Below are 19,945 nucleotides of genomic sequence, written 5' to 3'. Positions count from 1 at the left end.
TGTCAATTATGCCCCCGATAAGGGCTTGTGATGTGTGTTTCAAAAGAAAGGTAAATTGCTCCTCTAGGGAATTTTCTAGCCTTCCTGACCGTCTCTGTAGATAGAATGCTGCCGACCTGGCCCTAGCCTACCCTGCAATTGGTGCAGTCATCAAAAGTTGGCATGCACCGTTACTAGAGAAAAGCGAACGGCTTCAGTGAACAGGTACTTGAAAGTTTAAATGAGTATTATTGGGTTTTGGAGTTATTGACATGTGTCAAAGGATTAAGCGCGTAGACGCAAACAAGTTGCTGGATCGAATTAAGCATCTTGAAGATGCCCTCGCCCAGGCCAACGCATTTCAACATTTACGTGCAGGCGAAAGACCAAGAGGCCATGGAGACTTAAGACTATCGAACATTGCCGAGGACAACTTTTCTGAGATACAGCTGGCTGAGAAATACTCGAGAGAGCAAACTTTTCGAGATTCAGCCCCTGCAGGACAATACAGCCCATCTCTCGAAGATGATACCCATGCACATATTGTTTCTATAACTCGTCTCTTTAGACGGAACTGGTATCATAGAGGATTGCCAATCATCTCCGAAAATGGCCTAGATTGGATTGCTTCCAGGACTGACCAGGATACGACATCATTAAAGTCTTATTTACCCAGAGATGGTTCTGGGCAACCGAGCTGGAGCTTTTCAGCTCTTCAGGTACACGCTCCCATTGGAGAACTATGGGATCTGCCTGATAGAGACTTGGTGCACAAGTCCTTTGGATCTCTTTCAAATTCTTACTCTCAAATATTTCTTCCTCTTCTCGATCAGATGCTATTTGAAGATACGATAAACACGGCCTACCAATTGTTTCAAGGGGTACACGCTTCTCACACTCATGTGGCAGCACGAGCGTGCCTTTGGGCGGCCTTTGCCGTCTTGGCCCATTTGCGAGTTTCTGAGCATTTCTCTGCGACTCTTAGTAGCGAGATGTGCGCAGCGAGGGCGCAGTGGTTTCTGGGTCTCCTCAATGGACCTGCAGATTTGCCTACTCTTCAAACATTAATGCTGTTGGTAAGCTAATCTTCTAATTTATGCCCTGATCTAATGTGCTTGAGAAATCGCTAAACCATAGAATTAGCACAAGTATAGAACGGTTGTTGGCCAGTACAGCAGTGGTGAAGCGCTGCATTCAACGGCCTGCCGGATGGTATGTGAACTTGATGGTCACTTACAACATCCGATGGATCGTAAGGATCCTCATCTTGGCCCCCCACGAGACCATATACGGAAGCTATTCTGGATGTGCTATATATCCGACAAGGACAGAGCCCTCCTATCTGGCCTACCGCCTATCCTCGCCAATGAGTACTGTGATCTTGGCGTGCTCGACAACGAATACTTGAACCATGATAAATTTCTACAATCATCTAGTGCTACTGCTGATATCGATAATATCGGCACCATTGCTTGGAATAGAGTGATCCCATTTCTACCAGGCGACCCGCACCTTGGAATTTTGAAGGAGAGAATATTTCGGCTACTTTACTCGCCTTCTGCGCTGAAAATCATCGATAGTGAGCTGCTCACTCGCATTCGCCAGCTAGATGACGAGCTTGAGAGCTGGCGATTGTCTGTTCCCCTAGCCCTCCGCCCCAAGCTATCAATCCCTTCAGGACACAGTGTACCGCCTACTCTCAACTTTCTGAGTTATTTGAGATCAGTCCAGTTACAATTGGAATATCACTACCTTCTTACCATTATTCATACGCCAGTCAGAAGATTTGGAGCTGCTCAAGGCGCAGAGACTAGTCCACCCGAAGACCTTCACAGCGCGATGCATTCAAGTATCGACTTATCCCTGGAAGCCAGCCGCTCTACTCTAAATCTACTGAATGAACCAATAGCGATGCTCAAACAAAAAAGCTTCTGGTAAGTCCTAATGCACGCTTTATTTGGAACCGTGTCCGGATTCAAGGTGATACAAATACTAAATACATGATAGGCATGCCGTCGTCTACCCACTTGTAGCTGCAATGTCGCTATTCGTCAATATACTAATACACCCTGTTGGTGCTCAAGCGGCAGCTGACGTAGAATCGCTTGCTTTGGCTTCAAAGGTAGTCAACAGGCTACGAACCCAAACCGTTGCGGATTACGAAGCCAAGCACAATGAGCAGGCAGGCAAATTCGTAACAGAACTGTTGAGGCTGGCAAACGGCGCTATTTTAAAAGCAAACGGAGCTTCAGCGCTGGATAGGTCACTCGCTGAATAAAAACTAAACTGCCGCCAAGGTATCATCACTGCTCTGTTCCATGGGGCCATTGAGAATCTATCATGACACTCGGAATGCCTCATGCTATTTTCATATTGGGTGACTGCATGTGCCGGCAGGTCGTGTATCCTACCTAGCATTGCCAGTATTAGTGGCGAAGCCCTTGCTGGTGTCAGCCTAACATGCCACAGTTGATTGGCTAAACTGCCTTGTGCGCACAAGGTCAACGGCACGCACCAATTAACTCCATCCTAGGCAACAGTTTCTTTTATTGTAGCTGTGATTTATATAATGCGATGTGGTGGTGATTTTGAATATGCTTTGCTTGAAGATTTCCCACAGCTTATAATTGCCTGGTCTTGGACGCTCTATCATAGTATGATACAAAGATCACGACGTTGTCCATCTACAAAATGTTGGTTGTCCCACATCCGCTAGGACTTGACTATCATATTCCCCTTCAAACGCCATATTGCATATTCTGTCGCTATTCGGTTCGGCCTGGTGAGACGATTGCCGCAGGTGAGCTACATTGATTCGGCACTAGTTCAAGCCGTATGCTGACTCTATTCTTCTCCTACAGTTGTTGGGCAGTGGGATTCGCCATCATATCTTGCATATACTCTTGGGTTTTCTTTCCCCACAGTCACTCAGCTTGAACATTACACTACAGTCTATGAGAAATCCAAATCGACTTCTCACCAATGGCTGCTTTGTCGCAGAAGCGACTGCTATAACTGCGCAACGCTACATGACACGTCCATTTATCACATAGACTGCTTCCATATCATTAGTAAAAATGCTGCATCAAAGAAACCAAGTCTCCATGATATCTGGATAATTGCCTCGTGGACAGAGTCGCTACCCAAGACGCGCTATCAATCAGTACCTGATGTTACAGTTGGAGGTGCAGCCGATGACACTCTTATCGAGAATCATAAGTCAATGCTCGCTCGTGTTTGCAGTATACCTCAATAATTGAGAGACATTATTGTGCGGCTCTATCCTGGATCTCCCGCTTGGAGATTTGTATCAGCACTCAACAGATGGCGTATTTTTCAGCCTCTATTAGATTCGAACGTTGAGACTGAAGAGTTCTCGTTTGACGATATCAAATCTTGGTGCCGGGATACTGGAATGGTGACCGGCAATGGTGGAAGCGGCAAGATTAGGATTCAGTTGGATGACCTTGGTGTGTCATGTCTGGACTTTGTAAACGAGTCTTCCGCTCTACCAACCGCACCCTCTCGCTCTCAAAACGTGTGGTATGTTGTTGAAGAAGTATCTACTATGCGAGAGGCCCGCATTGAAATAAAGGTTAGTTGATTATCGGCATTCTGCGTCAAGCATCTAACTTTCCAAGGGATCTTTTATGAGAATTCACAAACCGCGATCATTCCACTTATGGGACACGCCAACTCCACCCGATCCAGCTCTCACCAGCTGGAATCGTGAAATTGAGGGAAACCTGCGTGTCCGGTGCATCTCCCTTCAAGACATCACGGGCCTCACTGTGTATTGCCAACACGGCGCAGTGCGCTGGATCTACCCACACCATGACGAGAGTTACTTTGACCCTTCCTCTTACCCGCATGACAACTCGCCTCCTGCGGCACAGATAATACCACCAGTAGCAGAAAGCAGCTCTATGGCCGCGATCTTCTTTCCTTTTGCCAAAGGAGAGAGGATTAGTTCAATCTGGGTCCGCAGTTGCGAAACTTATGACAGTAGTATTCCAGATACTCTTGCTGTATGTTGTTATGTTACTGCTTCGCCACCTCTTCAGTACAATTATCGCTAACTAAACGTGTGTCTAGATAATCACGACAACGGGGAGATTTAAGTTATTTGGCAAATACTTGTGCCCAACTCGACCAGAGGTTGATTTTGGGCAATTAAGTGGCAACGATACGGCCACACATCTCTTATTCCAGGATGCAGATTTCCCGTTCCAAAGAACGAGCTACTTTGCAGCTGTCTCAGCTTCAGTCAATGATACAGACGCATCGTCCATAGAAGTCCCAACTCAACTAACTAAGTCGCGGGGATTCAGCTGGAGCTGCAGCTTCACCTATGTATCCATAGTGGAATTGAAGAATGTCCAACAGATATGGCTTTTCCGGCGAAAGGTTCCTGAAGGCACCCCAAGAAAAGACCGTCTGTGTAAGGGAATGATGCTTCAATATGAAGACGGAGCAATAGCGGCCGCAGGAGTTTGCAGGCGAGAACCGGAGATTGACGTGCAAGTTGTAATACTCCCGAGATCGATTCATTATAAAATTAGCCATGAGGCTGGTGGACTTGCTGTCGAATGCGCGACAGAGGACGTGGGCCGGGATGCCATTCTTGGTGATGATGCAGGTTGGCAGTCAATCACCATGCAGTCTAGATCAGAGATGAGATGGTGGTTTGATGATTCAAGGACCATTTGGATCACTTTACCTAGCACATGACGAATCAATTATTTATTACTCCGTTGGAAATATTGAAAGAGGCCTCCGGATCCCGCGGGATTCGGACTATCCTGTGTCCCTTCTACTTACATGGTCTTGAAACTTTCCATATGCACAGGTATATGTGATAGTAATCTATTTCTTCGCCTAACGGATCAGACAAATCTCTTGGCATCATCGGCGTTCTCGATTCTTGATCTTTACCATCTCCACAAGACCATTTCGAAACAGGAATGAACCATCTCTGCGGTAACGCGCTAGCCACCAGCTGAATTGTGACATACGCAATCCTTTGAGCTTCCATCGCTTGCAACGGACTGTTAACGGACTGTTCCTCCATCCGACGAAGGATCTCATTGCATGTGCATGTGCTAAATGGGAGCGACCAACAGTTGCCTGTGGTCAATCTAGTCTCGTGCGGGGCTTTAGATTCGACAGGGGGATAAAAGACAAAATCTTGGGGTTTTTACTTTTGCATTGTTTTCCAAAATCCATATATAGATCTGTAAGTACGCGCGTTCCATGGTGCACCTGTGTTGTTTTACTGTTTCGACTTGTTGCTAAATCTCCATTTTATAGAGCCATCTCGATTCAAGATCGCCATGTTGCAGAGCTTACAGGCGCTGGTTCCTGGGCAGGCATGGTCGCTGCTCATCATTGTACCATGCCTCGTCGTTTCCTTTGGGATAATCGAGCGGCTGGTTGTCAACTACCGGCTGAGTAAAGTCAATGGAGTCCGAGCCTCCAACCTCGCTGGTAACCCTGTTACCGGTATGAAGACAGATGCTTCAACATTATGTGTCCCAAGGAATGGGCAGAATCACAGGCACTAACCGAGTGCTTAGCATTTTACCATTTCTTCAAGGCCGGATACATGCACGCCAACAACCGAATGCTCGAAAACTTCCTCAACATGTTCAAAGATGCAGATCCAACGTGCCCCCACGCCGTGGAAATGACGATTTTCGGCCGCCGGTCCATCTTGACCATTGATCCTGAGCACATCAAAGGACTGCTCACGACGAACTTTACGCATTTTGGCAAGGGTGAGATGTTCCACAGGACTTGGGAGCCATTTCTTGGCGATAGCATTTTCACGACAGATGGGCAGTTGTGGCAGCAGAGCCGGAATCTGATCCGGCCAATGTTTATCAAGCAGAAGATTCGAGATTTGGATATTCTTGAGAGATGGAACGATGTACTGATTTCGAAGCTGCCGCCCTCGGGACAGACGGTTGATATTTGTGACTTGTTTTATCGCATGACACTGGATGCGATCACAGATTATTTGCTAGGTTCCAGCGTTGACAGTTTGGACAAGTGAGCTATGCACCACACTATCATATGTTTCTTTTACAGATGCAGTTTTACAATTACAGAATTGACTAACACGTTGATAGCCCCAATGGCAAATTCACCACTGCTTTTACAAAGGTCCAACACACTCAGATGCTTCTCGCTATACTCGCGTAAGTATCTTGCTCGGATCCTTATTACCCCATCCCTGGTTAACGATTTCATAGACCCTTCCGACGCTTCATCCCCAAAGCCGAATACTACAAGGGCATAAAGATCCTCGAAGAATTCATACAACCGTTTATCGACGCAACATTGACCCTCACACCAGAACAGCTAGAGTCGATATCCAAGTCTGACAAGGAATTCACATTTCTGCACAACATGGCTCTCTTTTCGCGAGATCCAAAGGTCATTCGAGACCAGATCATGGCCGTGCTGTTGGCGGGGCGAGACACAACGGCAGCGACGCTGTCTTGGACAATTTACGAATTATCCAACTACCCTGAGATTTGGCGCAAGTTGCGAAGCCGCGTTCTCGAGACAGTCGGGCCAGAGGCAGCACCAACGTACGAGGATCTCAAGGATTTGACGTGTCTTACCCATGCACTGTACGAGACATTGAGACTCTATCCTGCGGTCCCTTTCAACGTCAGGTCATGCCGTGAGTATCTGCATCTACCTGTACATTCTCACACAACACAAAGAGAGATACTTATTTGATTCGACAATAGTTGAAGACTCGACTCTGCCAGGCAAACCGGGCCAACCCGACATCGCAACGCTCAAAGGAGATCACATCCTCTACAGCACGCTCGCTATGCAGCGTGTCAAGGATTTCTATCCTCCGGTGTCTGACAAGTTTGCCGACCCGGCGGTTTATAGCCCCGAACGATGGGAGCACTGGACGCCCAAGCCGTGGCAGTTTGTGCCGTTCAACGGCGGGCCCCGCATCTGCATTGGACAGAACTTTGCCATGACGGAGATGGCATTTACATGTGAGTTTCAAAATCCATCGTGATGCTGTGGTGGTGAGAGAATGGACTACATGTCCACGTACGCGTATACGGGCAGTTTAAATCCTGGCCTGATTTTCCATTCTTTTTTACTAAACTATTACTTCATAGTGGTCCGTCTTCTGCAAAGATACGAAAGGATCGAGTATAGAGGAGACTGGGCGGCACAGTATCTCAAGGCGGATATCGTGGGATGTCCAGGACAAGGCGTGCCGATCGCGTTATACGAAGCGAAGCAACGTTATTAGATGGGATCGAACCGTTGGAGGCTGAGTCGAAGGGGTGAGATCTATTATTACTCCGGACAGGGTCCGAGTATACGATCAGATGCGTATAAGGTGTGTCTATGAGTACATGTATACGATGGGATGCGTATAAAGTACATGTATGGACCTAATACGACGGTATGTATAGGGTACGGTACACGACCAGACGCGGATAAGAGGCCTTGCTGTGTGTTTACGAGACGGGAGCTTACGACAGCTATGGCTTGGCCGTTTGGAGATTTCCGAATTGCATTTTCTTCAACGAATCCTATTTGATAATATCTTGAATTTAATAACACGAATTACATTTACGATACACTTTTTGTCTCATTCGGTGTGGATATAGTTCTTGGCTATTGACGCCTCTCTCTGCCATCGTAGCTATGAGCAGATGTCATGTTCGCAGCCCAGAGCCTCAGAAATTGACCTCATCAACTTGTAATTCTAGGTATTTGATTAGTTGGAATGTCACCTCCATGATTCATTTGAAGTTAAGAAAGCAGCCCTGGAGCATATAAAGGAGAAAGGAGGCACTTCATATATAGGTACGTGCATGTATACACACGGACACTCAAATCTCGTAGGCTAAATGAGCTCCCCCTTAAGCTAGTGGGGTCAATCCCCTATAGCGGCTGTGGGGTTGCCTGAACGCCCACTAAAGGCGGCATTGCAGATTTAGTGGACACCTCAGCCGGATCATTCCATCTGCTGTCGTCATATCACAACAAAGAACATTCATAGAACATTCATCGTTAATTATCAGCAGCCGCCCTTCTGGATCTCGCTCTTTAAATCGCCGCACAAGCATAGCGTGTATTTATATCAATACTTTATCCAATTTCGAGACCCCCATCCTACTCTGGTTACTCACTGCAATCTCCGCACAGCCCGTCTCGCTCACTAGCCATCATGAGGGAGAGAATCACTTACTTCAGCCCGCAAGATGCGGACTTGGACCCCAACCAGCTGGAGATCAACGACGTCAAAGTCCAAGGCCCGGCGGTAGAGGCGGTGCGGGAGCACAAAATCACGCTGACGTTGCCGGAGCTTCCCTCTGAAATCGCTGGGCTTCTTCGCGATCTCGACCAGCTGCAGCTGAGATGGGCAACGCCGGCGAGCTATAACACGCTGGAGCCCTTTAGCTCTCGCATCTCTCCCGGCCTCCACGTATCATATACTCCCATCAAAGAGGATCACGACCCGTTTGTTTAGCCCTCGGATTTGTGTATGAGACTCAATGGCTAACAGTTGGAGCAGGGAAAAGCTGTGCACGGCTCTTCAAGCATTTGGGCGGCTAGACTGCTCATCCCCAGATGTAAGATTTATCTACACATAGATCTGAAAAGGAAACCACCATCTGACTATTTCTGTAGGTATTCATCAACCTCAGTAATGAGCGTCAAGCAGGTTCCCCTGCTCTATTCTTCTATAATGAATTGGAGAAACTGGACGGGTTTGCAAAGAGGCTCGGTCCGGTAGTATGCTCAGGACCAACTGCCGCCGAATGCAGGAAACAGCTCCAGGAGCTCAAGGACGCCGTCAGCTTGGACATGTCTTACGATTCAACCTCGGAGTCTGTCAAGATTCAGGCTCTATGGCCTTTGCAGAAGCGGGAGATATCCGTGCCTGCATCACCCAAGGGCCGTACTGAAGTCGGCATCTTACGTATAGGCGACGCGCCGGGCATGGAGGCGCATGAAGTCGGTGTCTCGGGAGTTTTGGCAGTCATCGGGGAAACAAAGACGCCATCGCCAACTATGTTTGCCTTTGCAGCGCGGCACAGAGCTGCGTCGGGGACTTTCGTATCCAAATTTCAGCAACCGACAGGTCTACATCCCACTCTGCAGCTGAGTCTCAGTACGACAGCACCTCCAGTTGACGACGACGCCGAGTGCGCTCCATACGCATACTTTACTTTCCCAAAAGTCATCTTTGCAGACAGGTACCAGTTGGCGGATGAGCTATTCCTTGCGTCCAAGAACTTGGCAGCCGCAAAGTACGTGAGTGAGCCGGTGGATCTCGAGGCTCCTGCATACACAACCAAGGAGTGGGGGTCCAACATGCTTCTTGAACTGGCGCCTCCCAAGGACAAGGCTGCGGCTAAGAACTGGACTGTTGAGGTGCCGCTTCATCTACGATATCTCAAGCCCTCCCCAACAGGCAAGGAGGAGGCAGGAATTCCTTACCCCGCGGTGTTCTGGGCGTGCAATGGCGAACAAGACGTCGGCTATGCTATCAACCCATTTGACCGCATTAACCTGGGATATGACGGCCTATTCGAACCAGGCACTACGTTTTGGCATGTGAGCCCTAAGCCAGAAGCTGATGGTCGTCTCATCAACAATATTAGTGTCCCTGTGGTGACGGAGGGAGCGTCTCAATGGGTGGGAGTTGGAACAGCGGTTGCCGTAGGCCTAGGCTTCATCTGGGTCCTAATGAAGCTGATGGGAGGATACGCAAAGTCTGGCCATGGAACAGTCAAGGCAGCAGAGGATAAAGACAAGAAGGAGAAATAGGAGACGCAGCGTTGAATGATCGGGTTACATGCATGGTGGTACGGATTTATAAGCCATAAAAGGGGGGATTTGGAGACGTGGAAACGGATCTTGGATGGGATATTGGATGGAGTAGAGCCCATGCAGGTTGGATATGGACACAATAGAGGAATGACAATGCTTTATTTGCAACATCTCGTGATCCAGCAAGAGTTGAATAACATCGATATCGACCGATGCTGTCATCAGACCACGTGACGTCCTCCGGGCCGGCAATCGGGTTTAACAGAAGCCCGGCTCCGGCATGTTTATGTCCAGTCCAGTTGAAGCCTGCAAACCCCCGATAGGATCCAACGATGCCACCGTCATCTACGGGAGCCGGAAAAGAAAGAAAAAAAAGTTGCAACGGGGAACTTGTTCCAGATCGTCGAATCTAGTGCCGGAAGCGAAAGCGCGCGAGCCGTTACATCGCCTCATCCACTCATTCTCACAGCGCCGTCCGTTTCACTTCGATTCCCGGCTTGGCAACGACAAGAAGCAAAGCAAGAGAAAGCACCTGAAACCCACCGGACTTGGGCCGAAAAACCACTGGCACGGGGAATGTCCCTGCAGAGTAATTGAAATCAGCGTTTTGAAAGAGGGAAGAACAGAAAGTTCTTGGGCGAGATGGCGCCAACGCCGCCGTCAGCAGATTCGCCGAGCCACGATGAGAGGACCAGGCGCAATGTGGCGTGTGTCAACTGTCGCAACTCAAAGGTGAGTAGCACATTTGCCGTTATTTATTTATTTTCATTTTTATCATATCTGGTTTTCAATTTTGTATCCCATGTGAAAGTACTATGAATGTGAAAGGCTGAAATTTTGAAAAGGTCCGCTGCAAGACGAGCCAAGTCCCCGGCCAGCCATGTCAGAGATGCGCCAAGCTACAAATCTCATGTGTTGTAGACAAGTCTCATAAAAGAGTCACAAAACGAAGGTATTTATAACTCCTCTTCTCATTGTATCTCATGAGCGGCTACGCATTTAGTTCATCTTGGCTCTATTTGATGAAAAATGTGCACCTTGGCTGACAAATTGCAACCCTCATATAGCAAACTGGAGCAGCTCGAACAGGAACTGAGAAGCATCCAAAAGGTCGTCAACACCAAAACCCCCGGCAGCGAATCTGCTTGGTCACCCCCAAGCCCTCTTACAGCCTTCTCCGCAACCTCAGACCAGGCACCGTCCACAGCAGTCCAGAAAGCACGACCTCCCCTACCTATCCAACTTACTGTACCCTCAGCGCGACCCCCCGAGAAGAAGCAAAAGAAGGTCGGGCCTACCGAGGCTCGCGTCCTGGGTTCTATCCTCATATCTGGAGAAGATATCGATTATTATTTTAGCAAGTGAGTAGAAGCCGCAATCTTCCCCACGCTCCCCCAAAAGATGGATTGAAATGCTAAACTCGTGAAAATAACCCAGATTCTTACAACATTTCCACCCCTTCCTCCCTATTCTCCGCAGGAAAGAGCCCGATGAATGCTACGCTGCCCAACCAATGCTCTTCTGGGCCGTTCTGTACGTGACAAGCAGACGGTATGCCAAGGACCCCCAGCTTTTTGGCGCCCTCGTCGAGTACATGACCAAGAATCTCTGGACAATGATGGCAAGCACGGTGCTGGGCCTCGACGAAATCCACACCATTCTCCTCGTCTGCGCGTGGCCGTATCCAACTATCCGCTTCGTCACTGATCCTTCCTCCATGTTTGCGGGCATCGCCATGAATGCCTGTGTGTCGCTTGGTCTTCATACGGGCCGAGGCTCACATCCTCAGTTTTGCGTGGGCAGTCGACACGGCTACACGTCTACTGACGAGGAGGCATCGTCCACATGGATAGCCTGCTGCTTGATCTCACAAAGGTCTGTCTGTTCTCTCTCCTGTATTTCGCACTTTTTTTTTTTTTTTTACGTAGCATACACCTTCGACAAATTTTGCTAATACACTCAATAGGACATCGGCAAGCGCAGGCCACCCACCCCCTTTTATTCAACTCAGCGACACCCGCTGCAAAGCCGCCCTCGAATCAACCTACTGGGCCGATCTAATCACCACTTACGAACTGCAACGGTTCCTCAACCGCTTCCACATGGCCATGCACGCGCAAACCTCGACAGTAGGCAGCGTCCCAGACAGCCTCGTCGCAACCTGGGAAAACGAGTATGAAGTGCTCAAGCCGCTCCTCATTCGCTTCGACACAGGTAAGACCAAAACAATCAACAAATCCCAGTAACTCCATCTCTCAAGAATATATAACTCACACTTATGTTTGCAAAAAACATAGAAATCTCCCGCATCCTCAAACTCGCAGCTCTCCTCGAAATCCAGCTCTTCTACTTCATGTCCCCCTCCTCCATCACCGCCACAAACAACAACCTCATCATCAACGCAAACACCGCCGTCGTAAACCCACCCCCTTCCTCCCCAACCTCCACCACACCTCCCCCGTCATCAAACCCTTCCCTCCGCATAAACACCCTCAAGGCATTCACAACCGCCCGCTCCCTCATCCTCACCGCCCTCGACCTCGACTCCCGATCGAAATTCATCTCTCACTGCCCGGGTATCTTGTGCCGTGCCCTTACCGACGCCGCAAACACAGTCGTGTATCTCCTGCACTCCGTCTGGGGCCCGGACTCGGACTCTTTGCCGCCCGAGGAAGCGAATCTGCTCGCTCAGCAGGCTTATTCGGCAATCATGCGCTGCTCCGTCAAGGAACAGGACATTTGGTACCGCGGTAGCGTCATCATGGAGACGTTCTGGTCGTTTAGGAGCTACGTCCCGAAATTCGATTCCGTCCCGCCTTCGTGGGTCAGTCGCGGCGCAGCGGGCATCACATACGCCTGTCTAGAGAGATTCAAGAACGGTCTGCTCATGGCGCAGAAGAGCACCGATGGCGTGAATAAGTGCCTCGAGATTATTCGTTAGTTCTTCCCTGTTCACAACCTCTTTCAATATCTTATAGGCTAACTTAGAACTTAGAATTTCGTACAGATCAAAGTTCAGGCACAAATACCGTCGCGCAAGATCAGCCAATGACCAACAATGTGCCAGCCAGTGATCCATTCCAAGACGTAGATTGGTCCATGTTCATGGACGACTTTGGCTGGACAGGAGAGGACGGCGTCTTGATGAGTCTCATATAATTGGATTAAGGATATCTTACATTTGTTTCATTTCTTTCGTTGCATATACCACTAGTTGTCAACACTGCATGTTGGGACGGAGTCATGTTTTAATTTTTAATGAACAATATTTTCACTTTTAGCTATGATACATTATAGAGGGTCAAATTCTGAGTTAATCACTCAAACCAAACGGTTTCCCTATTCCTCCTAAAAACTCCGTATGCCATGTATGTGACCAGAAAAGAAAATACCTATTGACAAAAGAAAAATAACTTTTTGGTGAAACTTCATTTCCTGAATTCAATCCGCTTAATCATAAATGTCTTCATCCATGTCCTCTCCAATCACATCCTCAACGTCGTCCTCATCATACATGTCTTCGTCATCATCATCTGTTCCGCTATCGGGATGGTTCGATAGCACAACAATCTTGTTATCATCAAGCTCCACATGGGCAGTCTCGCCATCGCGAATACTGTTTCGGAGAATGAGAATGGCAAGCCTGTTAAGCACCTCTTTCTCAATCAAACGAGCCAGTGGTCGAGCTCCGTATGCCGGAGAGTAACCCGCGTTGCCCAAGTAGTCCTTGGCCTCATCAGAGACTTGTATATGGACCTTGCGGCCGTTGTCTTCCAGCCGTTTCTGAATTTCCGTGATACGTAAGTCGACAATCTTGCGAATCTCCTTGCGCGTCAGTCTATTGAAGATGACGACGGAGTTGATACGGTTCAAGAACTCGGGCAAAAAGTAGTTGCGGAGAGCGCTCATGACCAGCTCCCTTGTATTGGCATCGACTCTGCCCTCTTTCACGCCTGGGCGAACAAGGTACTCAGCTCCCAGGTTGGATGTCATGACGACAATGCAGTTCTTGCAATCAATAACTCTGCCTTGGCCGTCGGTAATTCGGCCATCATCCATGAGCTGGAGGAGAACCGTCAAGATTTCTTTGGCCGCCTTCTCAACTTCGTCAAACAGCAAGATTGAGAATGGCTTTCGTCGGAGTGCCTCAGTCAACTGACCACCGGCATCGTGGCCGACATATCCTGGTGGGGCACCAATCATGCGGCTCAGTGCGTGTCGTTCTTGGTATTCGGACATGTCAAAGCGAATCATGGATTTTGGATCATCAAACAGGAATTCGGCTAGAGCCTTCGTAAGGAGCGTCTTACCGGTACCTGATGGACCACAGAACAGGAAGCTAGGTGGCTGGTTGGGGTTGCTGAGACCTGAGCGCTGAAGTCGGATGGCGTTGGCGACTGATTGAACAGCCTCTTTCTGACCAACAACAACCTTGCTCAAGACCTTTTCCATTTGGATAAGCTTCTCTTTTTCCGATGTCCTTAGTCGGGTAACAGGGATGCCAGTCCATCGCGCGACGATTTCATTGATGTTATCTGCCGTCACGATATCAGTGACCATGACGCTGGTGTCTCCATTTGCGTTGAGCGCGACATCAGCGGCATTCTTCTTGTCTTCCAGCTTCTTAATCAGCGCCTCTTGTTCGAGAATGGCACCGTACTTAAGATCAGCAGCCCGCTGGTGGTTTCCTGCGTTGATGGCATCCTCAAGTCGCTTCTTCAAGTCCTCAAGCTTGTCCTTGGCCTGATGGATTTCATCGTTTCGCTTGATATCATTCTGGTATTTTTCGCGGAGGGGTTGTAACTCTTCCTCCACATTCTGCGCATCCTTCCTCGCCTGCTGCAGGCGGATCTGGGATGCCTCGTCATGTTCCTTCTCTAAAGCTGCGATTTCAATCTTGAACTGTCTCAGCTTGCGCTCTAGAGAGTCGATGATTTCGGGTTGAGATTCTCTGGCGACTCGGACTGCTGCGGCGGCTTCATCGATGAGGTCGATGGCAGAGTCGGGCATGCGTCGTGAGGTGAGATATCTCGCAGCAAGATTGGCTGCAGCCACCAAGGCGCTGTCGAGAATGCTGACCTTGTGGTGACTGTCGTATTTGCTCTTCAAGCCACGCAGGATGGAGATGGTCTCAGGAATGGTAGGCTCCTTGACCAGAACCTGTTGGAAACGACGCTCAAAAGCAGCATCCTTCTCAACGTACTTGCGATACTCGGCCAATGTCGTGGCACCGATACAGTGCAGTTGACCACGAGCAAGCATGGGCTTCAGCAAGTTGGCAGCGTCCATACCGCCTTCACCAGACGAACCGGCTCCCATGAGAAGGTGAATCTCGTCGACAAAGAGAACAATCATCTCCTTGGACTCGGTGACCTCCTTCAAAACGCCCTTCATTCTCTCTTCGAATTCACCACGGAACTTGCTGCCAGCAACAAGGGCACCGACGTCGAGGGAGAGGAGCTTGCAGGCCTTGAGGTTGTCAGGAACGTCTCGATTGACAATTCGCTGGGCTAGGCCTTCGACGACGGTGGTCTTTCCAACACCGGGCTCACCAATAAGAACCGGGTTGTTCTTTGTTCTGCGGGACAGGATTCGCACAACTCGTCTGATTTCTTCTTCTCTGCCAATAACAGGGTCGATCTTCTTGTCTCTCGCGAGGGCGGTCATGTCGATGGTGAATTTGGCCAAGTTCTCGTTTTCTTGTTCTGTATCTGCGTTCTTGCTGTCTACCCTCCGGGTGCCCCGGATGGCGGCGACAGCTTCTTGAAGTAGCTTGGGCTTGGGAATGTTGCCCTCTTTGAGACAAGCCTGGATACCGACATCTTCGGATAGAGCGGTGATTAGATGGTCAACTGCGATGAATGTATCCTTTTGGACCTTTTGCAGATCTTGGGCCTTTCGCAGAACGGCGTGGAATGAAGGTGACAACGAGACCTGATCAGGGGGAGGGTCTTGGCTTGGTAGCCGCACCAAGTTCTTCTTTAGGGCACGGTCGAGCAGCTGAGGATCTCCATGTGCTCGTTCGATGGCTTGTCGGAAGAGAGTGATGGTGGTCTGCTGAGGACCGTTCTGTTGGTCTTTGGATTGGTCGATAGGGGGCTCCAGCAAAGACACGGCCAAGTGTACTGGCAGGAGCTGTGAGTGGCCGTACTGCTCAGCCATGGACATGGCGTCCTCGATGGCCTTTTGAGCACGGTCCGTAAAGTCCATTCGCGAAGTCATGGCGAATGTGTGTCAAGAAGTGTAGAGAGTAGAAAAATGGTAGGATGATGTAGTAGTAGCGTAATCGAGATTGGGTATAATGTAGTGTATAGCTTGACAAAGGTTGGGCTGCTATTCAAACAGCGGGGTATCAGTCAGTTTGTTTGTTTGTTTGTTTGTTCGTTATCGTCGTTAAGTTGTGATTAGCAAGCAAGCAAGCAAACGAGGTTGCAAGTCTTAGGCTTCTTGTGCCTTTTGCTGTAGAGAGTAAGGATGAAGAACAAAGAAAGGAAGAAATGGATCATGGAATGCTTGATGCAATTTATTAGCGGTTGGGTGGAGTGCCTGACAGGTGGTGGGCAGACAATGACAACGTCGGGAGGCTTCCAGTGAGCTCCAGGCCTAGCTCGAGCTGCCCAGAAGTCACTGGAACCTGGAAGATTCATCCCGACGTCACTGGACGGTAGTGGAGGCCTAACGCGAAGGTGGGGAGCGCGCCGTGTGATTGGCCGGCCCAATCTTATCGGCGCAGGCACTTCAGCTCAGCGAACTTGGTGCGCATGTCACATGACCCCGCGCAAAGCAGTTTGTCTGGCGATTTTCTTTGTTAGACAGATCGTGCGACCAGCTCAACCAGACGACGGACGGCAGCCATGAATTCCGCCTCGCGACCCGGCCAGGGCCAATTGTTGGGCCTTTTGAGATCCGGAGTGCGGTTTGCACACACGGGCCGGCCACGAGGGGCTGCGGCAGGATCCAAAGACGCTGAGAGCCATGGAGAGAATATCTGGGTGTTTGCCCATAGAAGATCAGAGCAGGTCATTTACAGCTTCACCAAGCAATTGGATGTTAGTTTCGCCTCTTATATTCCCCGCTTACAACCTGTCGTATCATAGTATCTTACTGGGTGTCATAGGGGTTCCATGGCCTGAAGCAGTTGCCGTTCAACGGCAAGAAGACCAAGCCTGCAAAGCTTCGAAAAGACTACTGGTCACCGCTTGCCCACATCCGATTCCAGCCCGGCCAAGGATCCGTCGGCCGCTCAGTATTTCAAAAACTGCGAGAGTTGAAGCACCTCCACGAGGTTGCATGGACAGACGAGTTGCGACACAAGCGACCGGAAGAGTACACCAGCCAGGACAAGAAGAAGATTGCCGAGGAGAAGGAAAAGGGATTCGACTACCAACCAATCCGGAGCAAGCAGGAACGTGGAATCGCTCTCAATGCCCAGAAGCAAAATGCGATTGCCGATATGGCATCCGTTTTGGCAGGCGAGGGTCGTGGCAACAAGGTCTTGACCGCGGAGGCTGAAGGAGGCGAGAAAGAGTTGGTCGATGTTACAATCAGCTGGGCCAACGACCAGGACAAAAAGTACGCCGAATCGTGGTCAAAGAATGTGACACATTCTCTATTTGAGGCTCCGACATATACCTCAGGAGAGCCCGAAAAGCCGGTCACCAAGGCGGCGGCATAAAATGAGATTGGGTTTGATTCGACCAGGAGATGGCACATGGCATGAAACGAAATGCTAAGGGCATAGGAAGATGTACTAGTAACGGCATGATGAAGATATCTTGGACAGAGATCTTGTTTGCAAAAGCGACGTTGATTACGGACATATAAAAAAAAACATTCGGTGGGCCGTATAAGCCAGACCGATATACTGTATCATAGACCAATCACTCAAAAAGAGTTTCTAAAAACAAAACATGTTCCCTTTACCCAGTACCCAATCGTCCCAAAATTCATTAAACAGTAATGCAAAATTGCTTCAAGTATTCATAATGAGGAATGTTGTCATCCACGGTCTGGCGAATAACCTTTTGCGCCTCAGGCCCGTACTTTTCCGCCCACTCCTTATTCTCCGACTCAACCGTCGAAGTTTTCTATCCCAAAAGTAAGCAAATCGTGTAAATATTTAAACAATCCGTGTGCATCATCTTACCTGAGCGTGAGATCGCGCCTGGAAACAAGAATTCTTGAGAGCGTCATCGTGAAAGCCATTCCACTTGGCAAACATTTGTGCCGCATACTCGCGATCCTCCTCGGTCCACTTCAGCATCTCTGGCTTAAAGTCAATGCCAATGCGCGCACAATACTCGCGAATGATTGGCTCCGGCTTATCGAGCAAATCGTCGGCGTCAATGGCAGTGATGTGATCTCTATCCACGATTCCGCGCTCCAGCAAAAAGTCTAGGAGCCGGACGAGCTCCACGTATCCAGCCTCGTTGGGCATGAAGTAGTCGAAACCGGTGATTTCACTCAGAGGAGGAATTGTGCAGCGGTAGTAGGAGGGAATGGACCGCTTAGGATGGCGGATGAGAAAAGTGAAGTGGAAGCGCTTCAAGATGTCGACCGGCAGGACGGTTGGATTGCCGGGCTCTTTGCCGCCGCCGAGAGACGGTGCGATTTGTGATGGCTTCCCATCGGGTGGCACCAGATAGTATGCCATGTCTTTGATGAAGAGACGCTTGCCCTGGTATGTGTAAGTATCGCATCCTGCTCTAATTTTCCAATTGCTCCTCCCAAGGGAAATAATGGCAGTTCAATCGAAGACGACCATGAAGATGGATATTGAAAGGGTGTTCAAGGCGGGCTTGGAGACTTCCACTTGGAAATCATCCGCCCTCGATCAAAGGATACTCTCTGACACGGGAGAATTCGAACCTCTTTTTCCGCATCCGCGAGACTCTCCAAGACATCCTTGAAAGTGGTGTTGCAGTATTCCGTGTTCTTGCGATAATCCGCATCGTCCCTGAAGCGGTCGCTCAAGAACTCTGGGCCAAAGTAAAAGGCATCACCGAATGGCTCGTGCCCACACTCGAGGATATCACGACGGGCCATGAACACCTGAGCACACGAGCATCTCGTCAGTAAAACTTCTTGTTTTTTTTTCCCATAGAGGAAGAGTGTGGTGTGTATGTACCCTTTCAAAGGCCGTTGAACACGCCCTAGGATGAGTCGCAGCAAAAATCGGTCGAGGAGCCATATTGAAAAATTGTATTTCCAAGTCAAATTATATAGACATATGAAGTATTGCAAATAGAATACAACAAAGTTCAACGGGATTTAAAATCTCACAGGGGGGAGGGACAGAAGACAAGATACGAGTACATATATATACACTCGAGATCTCGGGCCATCGCCCGGGGGAAAAGCAAGGAGGGCGTCACTCAGTACCTGAACCTGAACACTGCCCACTGGACATCTTCGTTCCAATGCAGCCACATCCTTGGAATACCCCCCCGAGGGACCGAAACCTTGCCGCTTTTCTGGATCAATTCCCCAGGCGGCTGGCTTAAGCGTCCGCAAGATCACCACTCACATGCCCGCAACAGAACGGAAGCCTCGCGATCAAAGGGCCAGCTCGAAGCCCGTCCAATCGCCCAAGCCACTCGTATGGGGCCCGGTCCACCCGTACCTTACGGAGAAGCCCTACAAGGCCTGTCGCCATTCACCCCCTTGGCTACCGTTTCGAGGCCAGCCTTGCTTTCTGCGACGTCATGGTTTCTTCACTGGAAAAAAAAGCCATGGTCCAAAGGGCCGAGGGGAAAACTCTTGGGGCAGCTGAACCAATGGCTTTTGAGTGGGTTTCTGTGGCGCTAGGTTGGCCCCCGGTTCCTTTTCTTTTGGCTGCTGCAAGTCATTCCAAGCGAGGCACCATTGATAACGGGAAGAAGGGTGGGAAAGGAAAAGGACTCGTTGGGGGAAGAAAGACGGCACTTAGCGAGCTCAAGTATGGAGGTTGGACGTGGTCTAGCTGACCAACGTGATAGGTTGTCTTAGACAAGCAGACGAGATAGGGTGGTGAGTGAGACGGGCCATGCGATCTCGAACCTTTTCGGATCAAAGCACCGCCCGCTCTATCGCCCATTCATCTCCCTCAAAAGATTTGCCGCATCTCTCCGCACAGCAAAGCGGACAAGAACCTCCAGAA

The 19,945-nt window shown here is 49.4% G+C and overlaps 7 protein-coding genes across 7 annotated transcripts; 5 read left to right on the top strand and 2 right to left on the bottom strand.

Moving 5' to 3' along the window:
* Positions 1-8: 8 nt before the first annotated feature.
* T069G_06668 (uncharacterized protein) lies at positions 9-2,257 on the top strand (the record flags this gene model as incomplete). The annotated part of the gene is made up of 5 exons (XM_056173878.1): positions 9-50; positions 101-204; positions 263-1,055; positions 1,150-1,913; positions 1,987-2,257. The coding sequence occupies 5 exons, from the start codon at positions 9-11 to the stop codon at positions 2,255-2,257; spliced, it is 1,974 nt and encodes a 657-aa protein (XP_056027457.1).
* Positions 2,258-5,312: 3,055 nt separating this feature from the next.
* T069G_06667 (cytochrome p450 domain-containing protein) lies at positions 5,313-7,270 on the top strand (the record flags this gene model as incomplete). The annotated part of the gene is made up of 6 exons (XM_056173877.1): positions 5,313-5,481; positions 5,556-6,030; positions 6,111-6,179; positions 6,234-6,670; positions 6,741-7,004; positions 7,134-7,270. 6 exons carry the CDS (start codon positions 5,313-5,315, stop codon positions 7,268-7,270), a joined length of 1,551 nt encoding a protein of 516 aa, XP_056027456.1.
* Positions 7,271-8,197: 927 nt separating this feature from the next.
* Positions 8,198-9,804, top strand: T069G_06666 (PIG-X / PBN1 domain-containing protein; the record flags this gene model as incomplete). Its single annotated transcript, XM_056173876.1, has 3 exons — positions 8,198-8,490; positions 8,537-8,603; positions 8,662-9,804. The coding sequence occupies 3 exons, from the start codon at positions 8,198-8,200 to the stop codon at positions 9,802-9,804; spliced, it is 1,503 nt and encodes a 500-aa protein (XP_056027455.1).
* A 685-nt stretch (positions 9,805-10,489) lies between these two features.
* On the top strand, positions 10,490-12,966 carry T069G_06665 (uncharacterized protein; the record flags this gene model as incomplete). The annotated part of the gene is made up of 6 exons (XM_056173875.1): positions 10,490-10,539; positions 10,875-11,168; positions 11,245-11,682; positions 11,774-12,021; positions 12,105-12,743; positions 12,803-12,966. The coding sequence occupies 6 exons, from the start codon at positions 10,490-10,492 to the stop codon at positions 12,964-12,966; spliced, it is 1,833 nt and encodes a 610-aa protein (XP_056027454.1).
* A 291-nt stretch (positions 12,967-13,257) lies between these two features.
* T069G_06664 (AAA domain (Cdc48 subfamily) domain-containing protein) lies at positions 13,258-16,029 on the bottom strand (the record flags this gene model as incomplete). Its single annotated transcript, XM_056173874.1, has 1 exon — positions 13,258-16,029. The coding sequence occupies one exon, from the start codon at positions 16,027-16,029 to the stop codon at positions 13,258-13,260; it is 2,772 nt and encodes a 923-aa protein (XP_056027453.1).
* Positions 16,030-16,661: 632 nt separating this feature from the next.
* On the top strand, positions 16,662-17,482 carry T069G_06663 (transcriptional regulation of mitochondrial recombination domain-containing protein; the record flags this gene model as incomplete). The annotated part of the gene is made up of 2 exons (XM_056173873.1): positions 16,662-16,856; positions 16,925-17,482. 2 exons carry the CDS (start codon positions 16,662-16,664, stop codon positions 17,480-17,482), a joined length of 753 nt encoding a protein of 250 aa, XP_056027452.1.
* Positions 17,483-17,756: 274 nt separating this feature from the next.
* On the bottom strand, positions 17,757-18,997 carry T069G_06662 (uncharacterized protein; the record flags this gene model as incomplete). The annotated part of the gene is made up of 4 exons (XM_056173872.1): positions 17,757-17,894; positions 17,954-18,484; positions 18,676-18,858; positions 18,935-18,997. The coding sequence occupies 4 exons, from the start codon at positions 18,995-18,997 to the stop codon at positions 17,757-17,759; spliced, it is 915 nt and encodes a 304-aa protein (XP_056027451.1).
* Positions 18,998-19,945: the final 948 nt, after the last annotated feature.

This window comes from Trichoderma breve, chromosome 4 (genome assembly GCF_028502605.1).
Source record: "Trichoderma breve strain T069 chromosome 4, whole genome shotgun sequence".
NCBI lineage: Eukaryota > Fungi > Ascomycota > Sordariomycetes > Hypocreales > Hypocreaceae > Trichoderma > Trichoderma breve.
The sequence above is the reverse complement of the archived record's forward strand: the minus strand, read 5'-3'. Positions and strand labels throughout refer to the sequence as shown.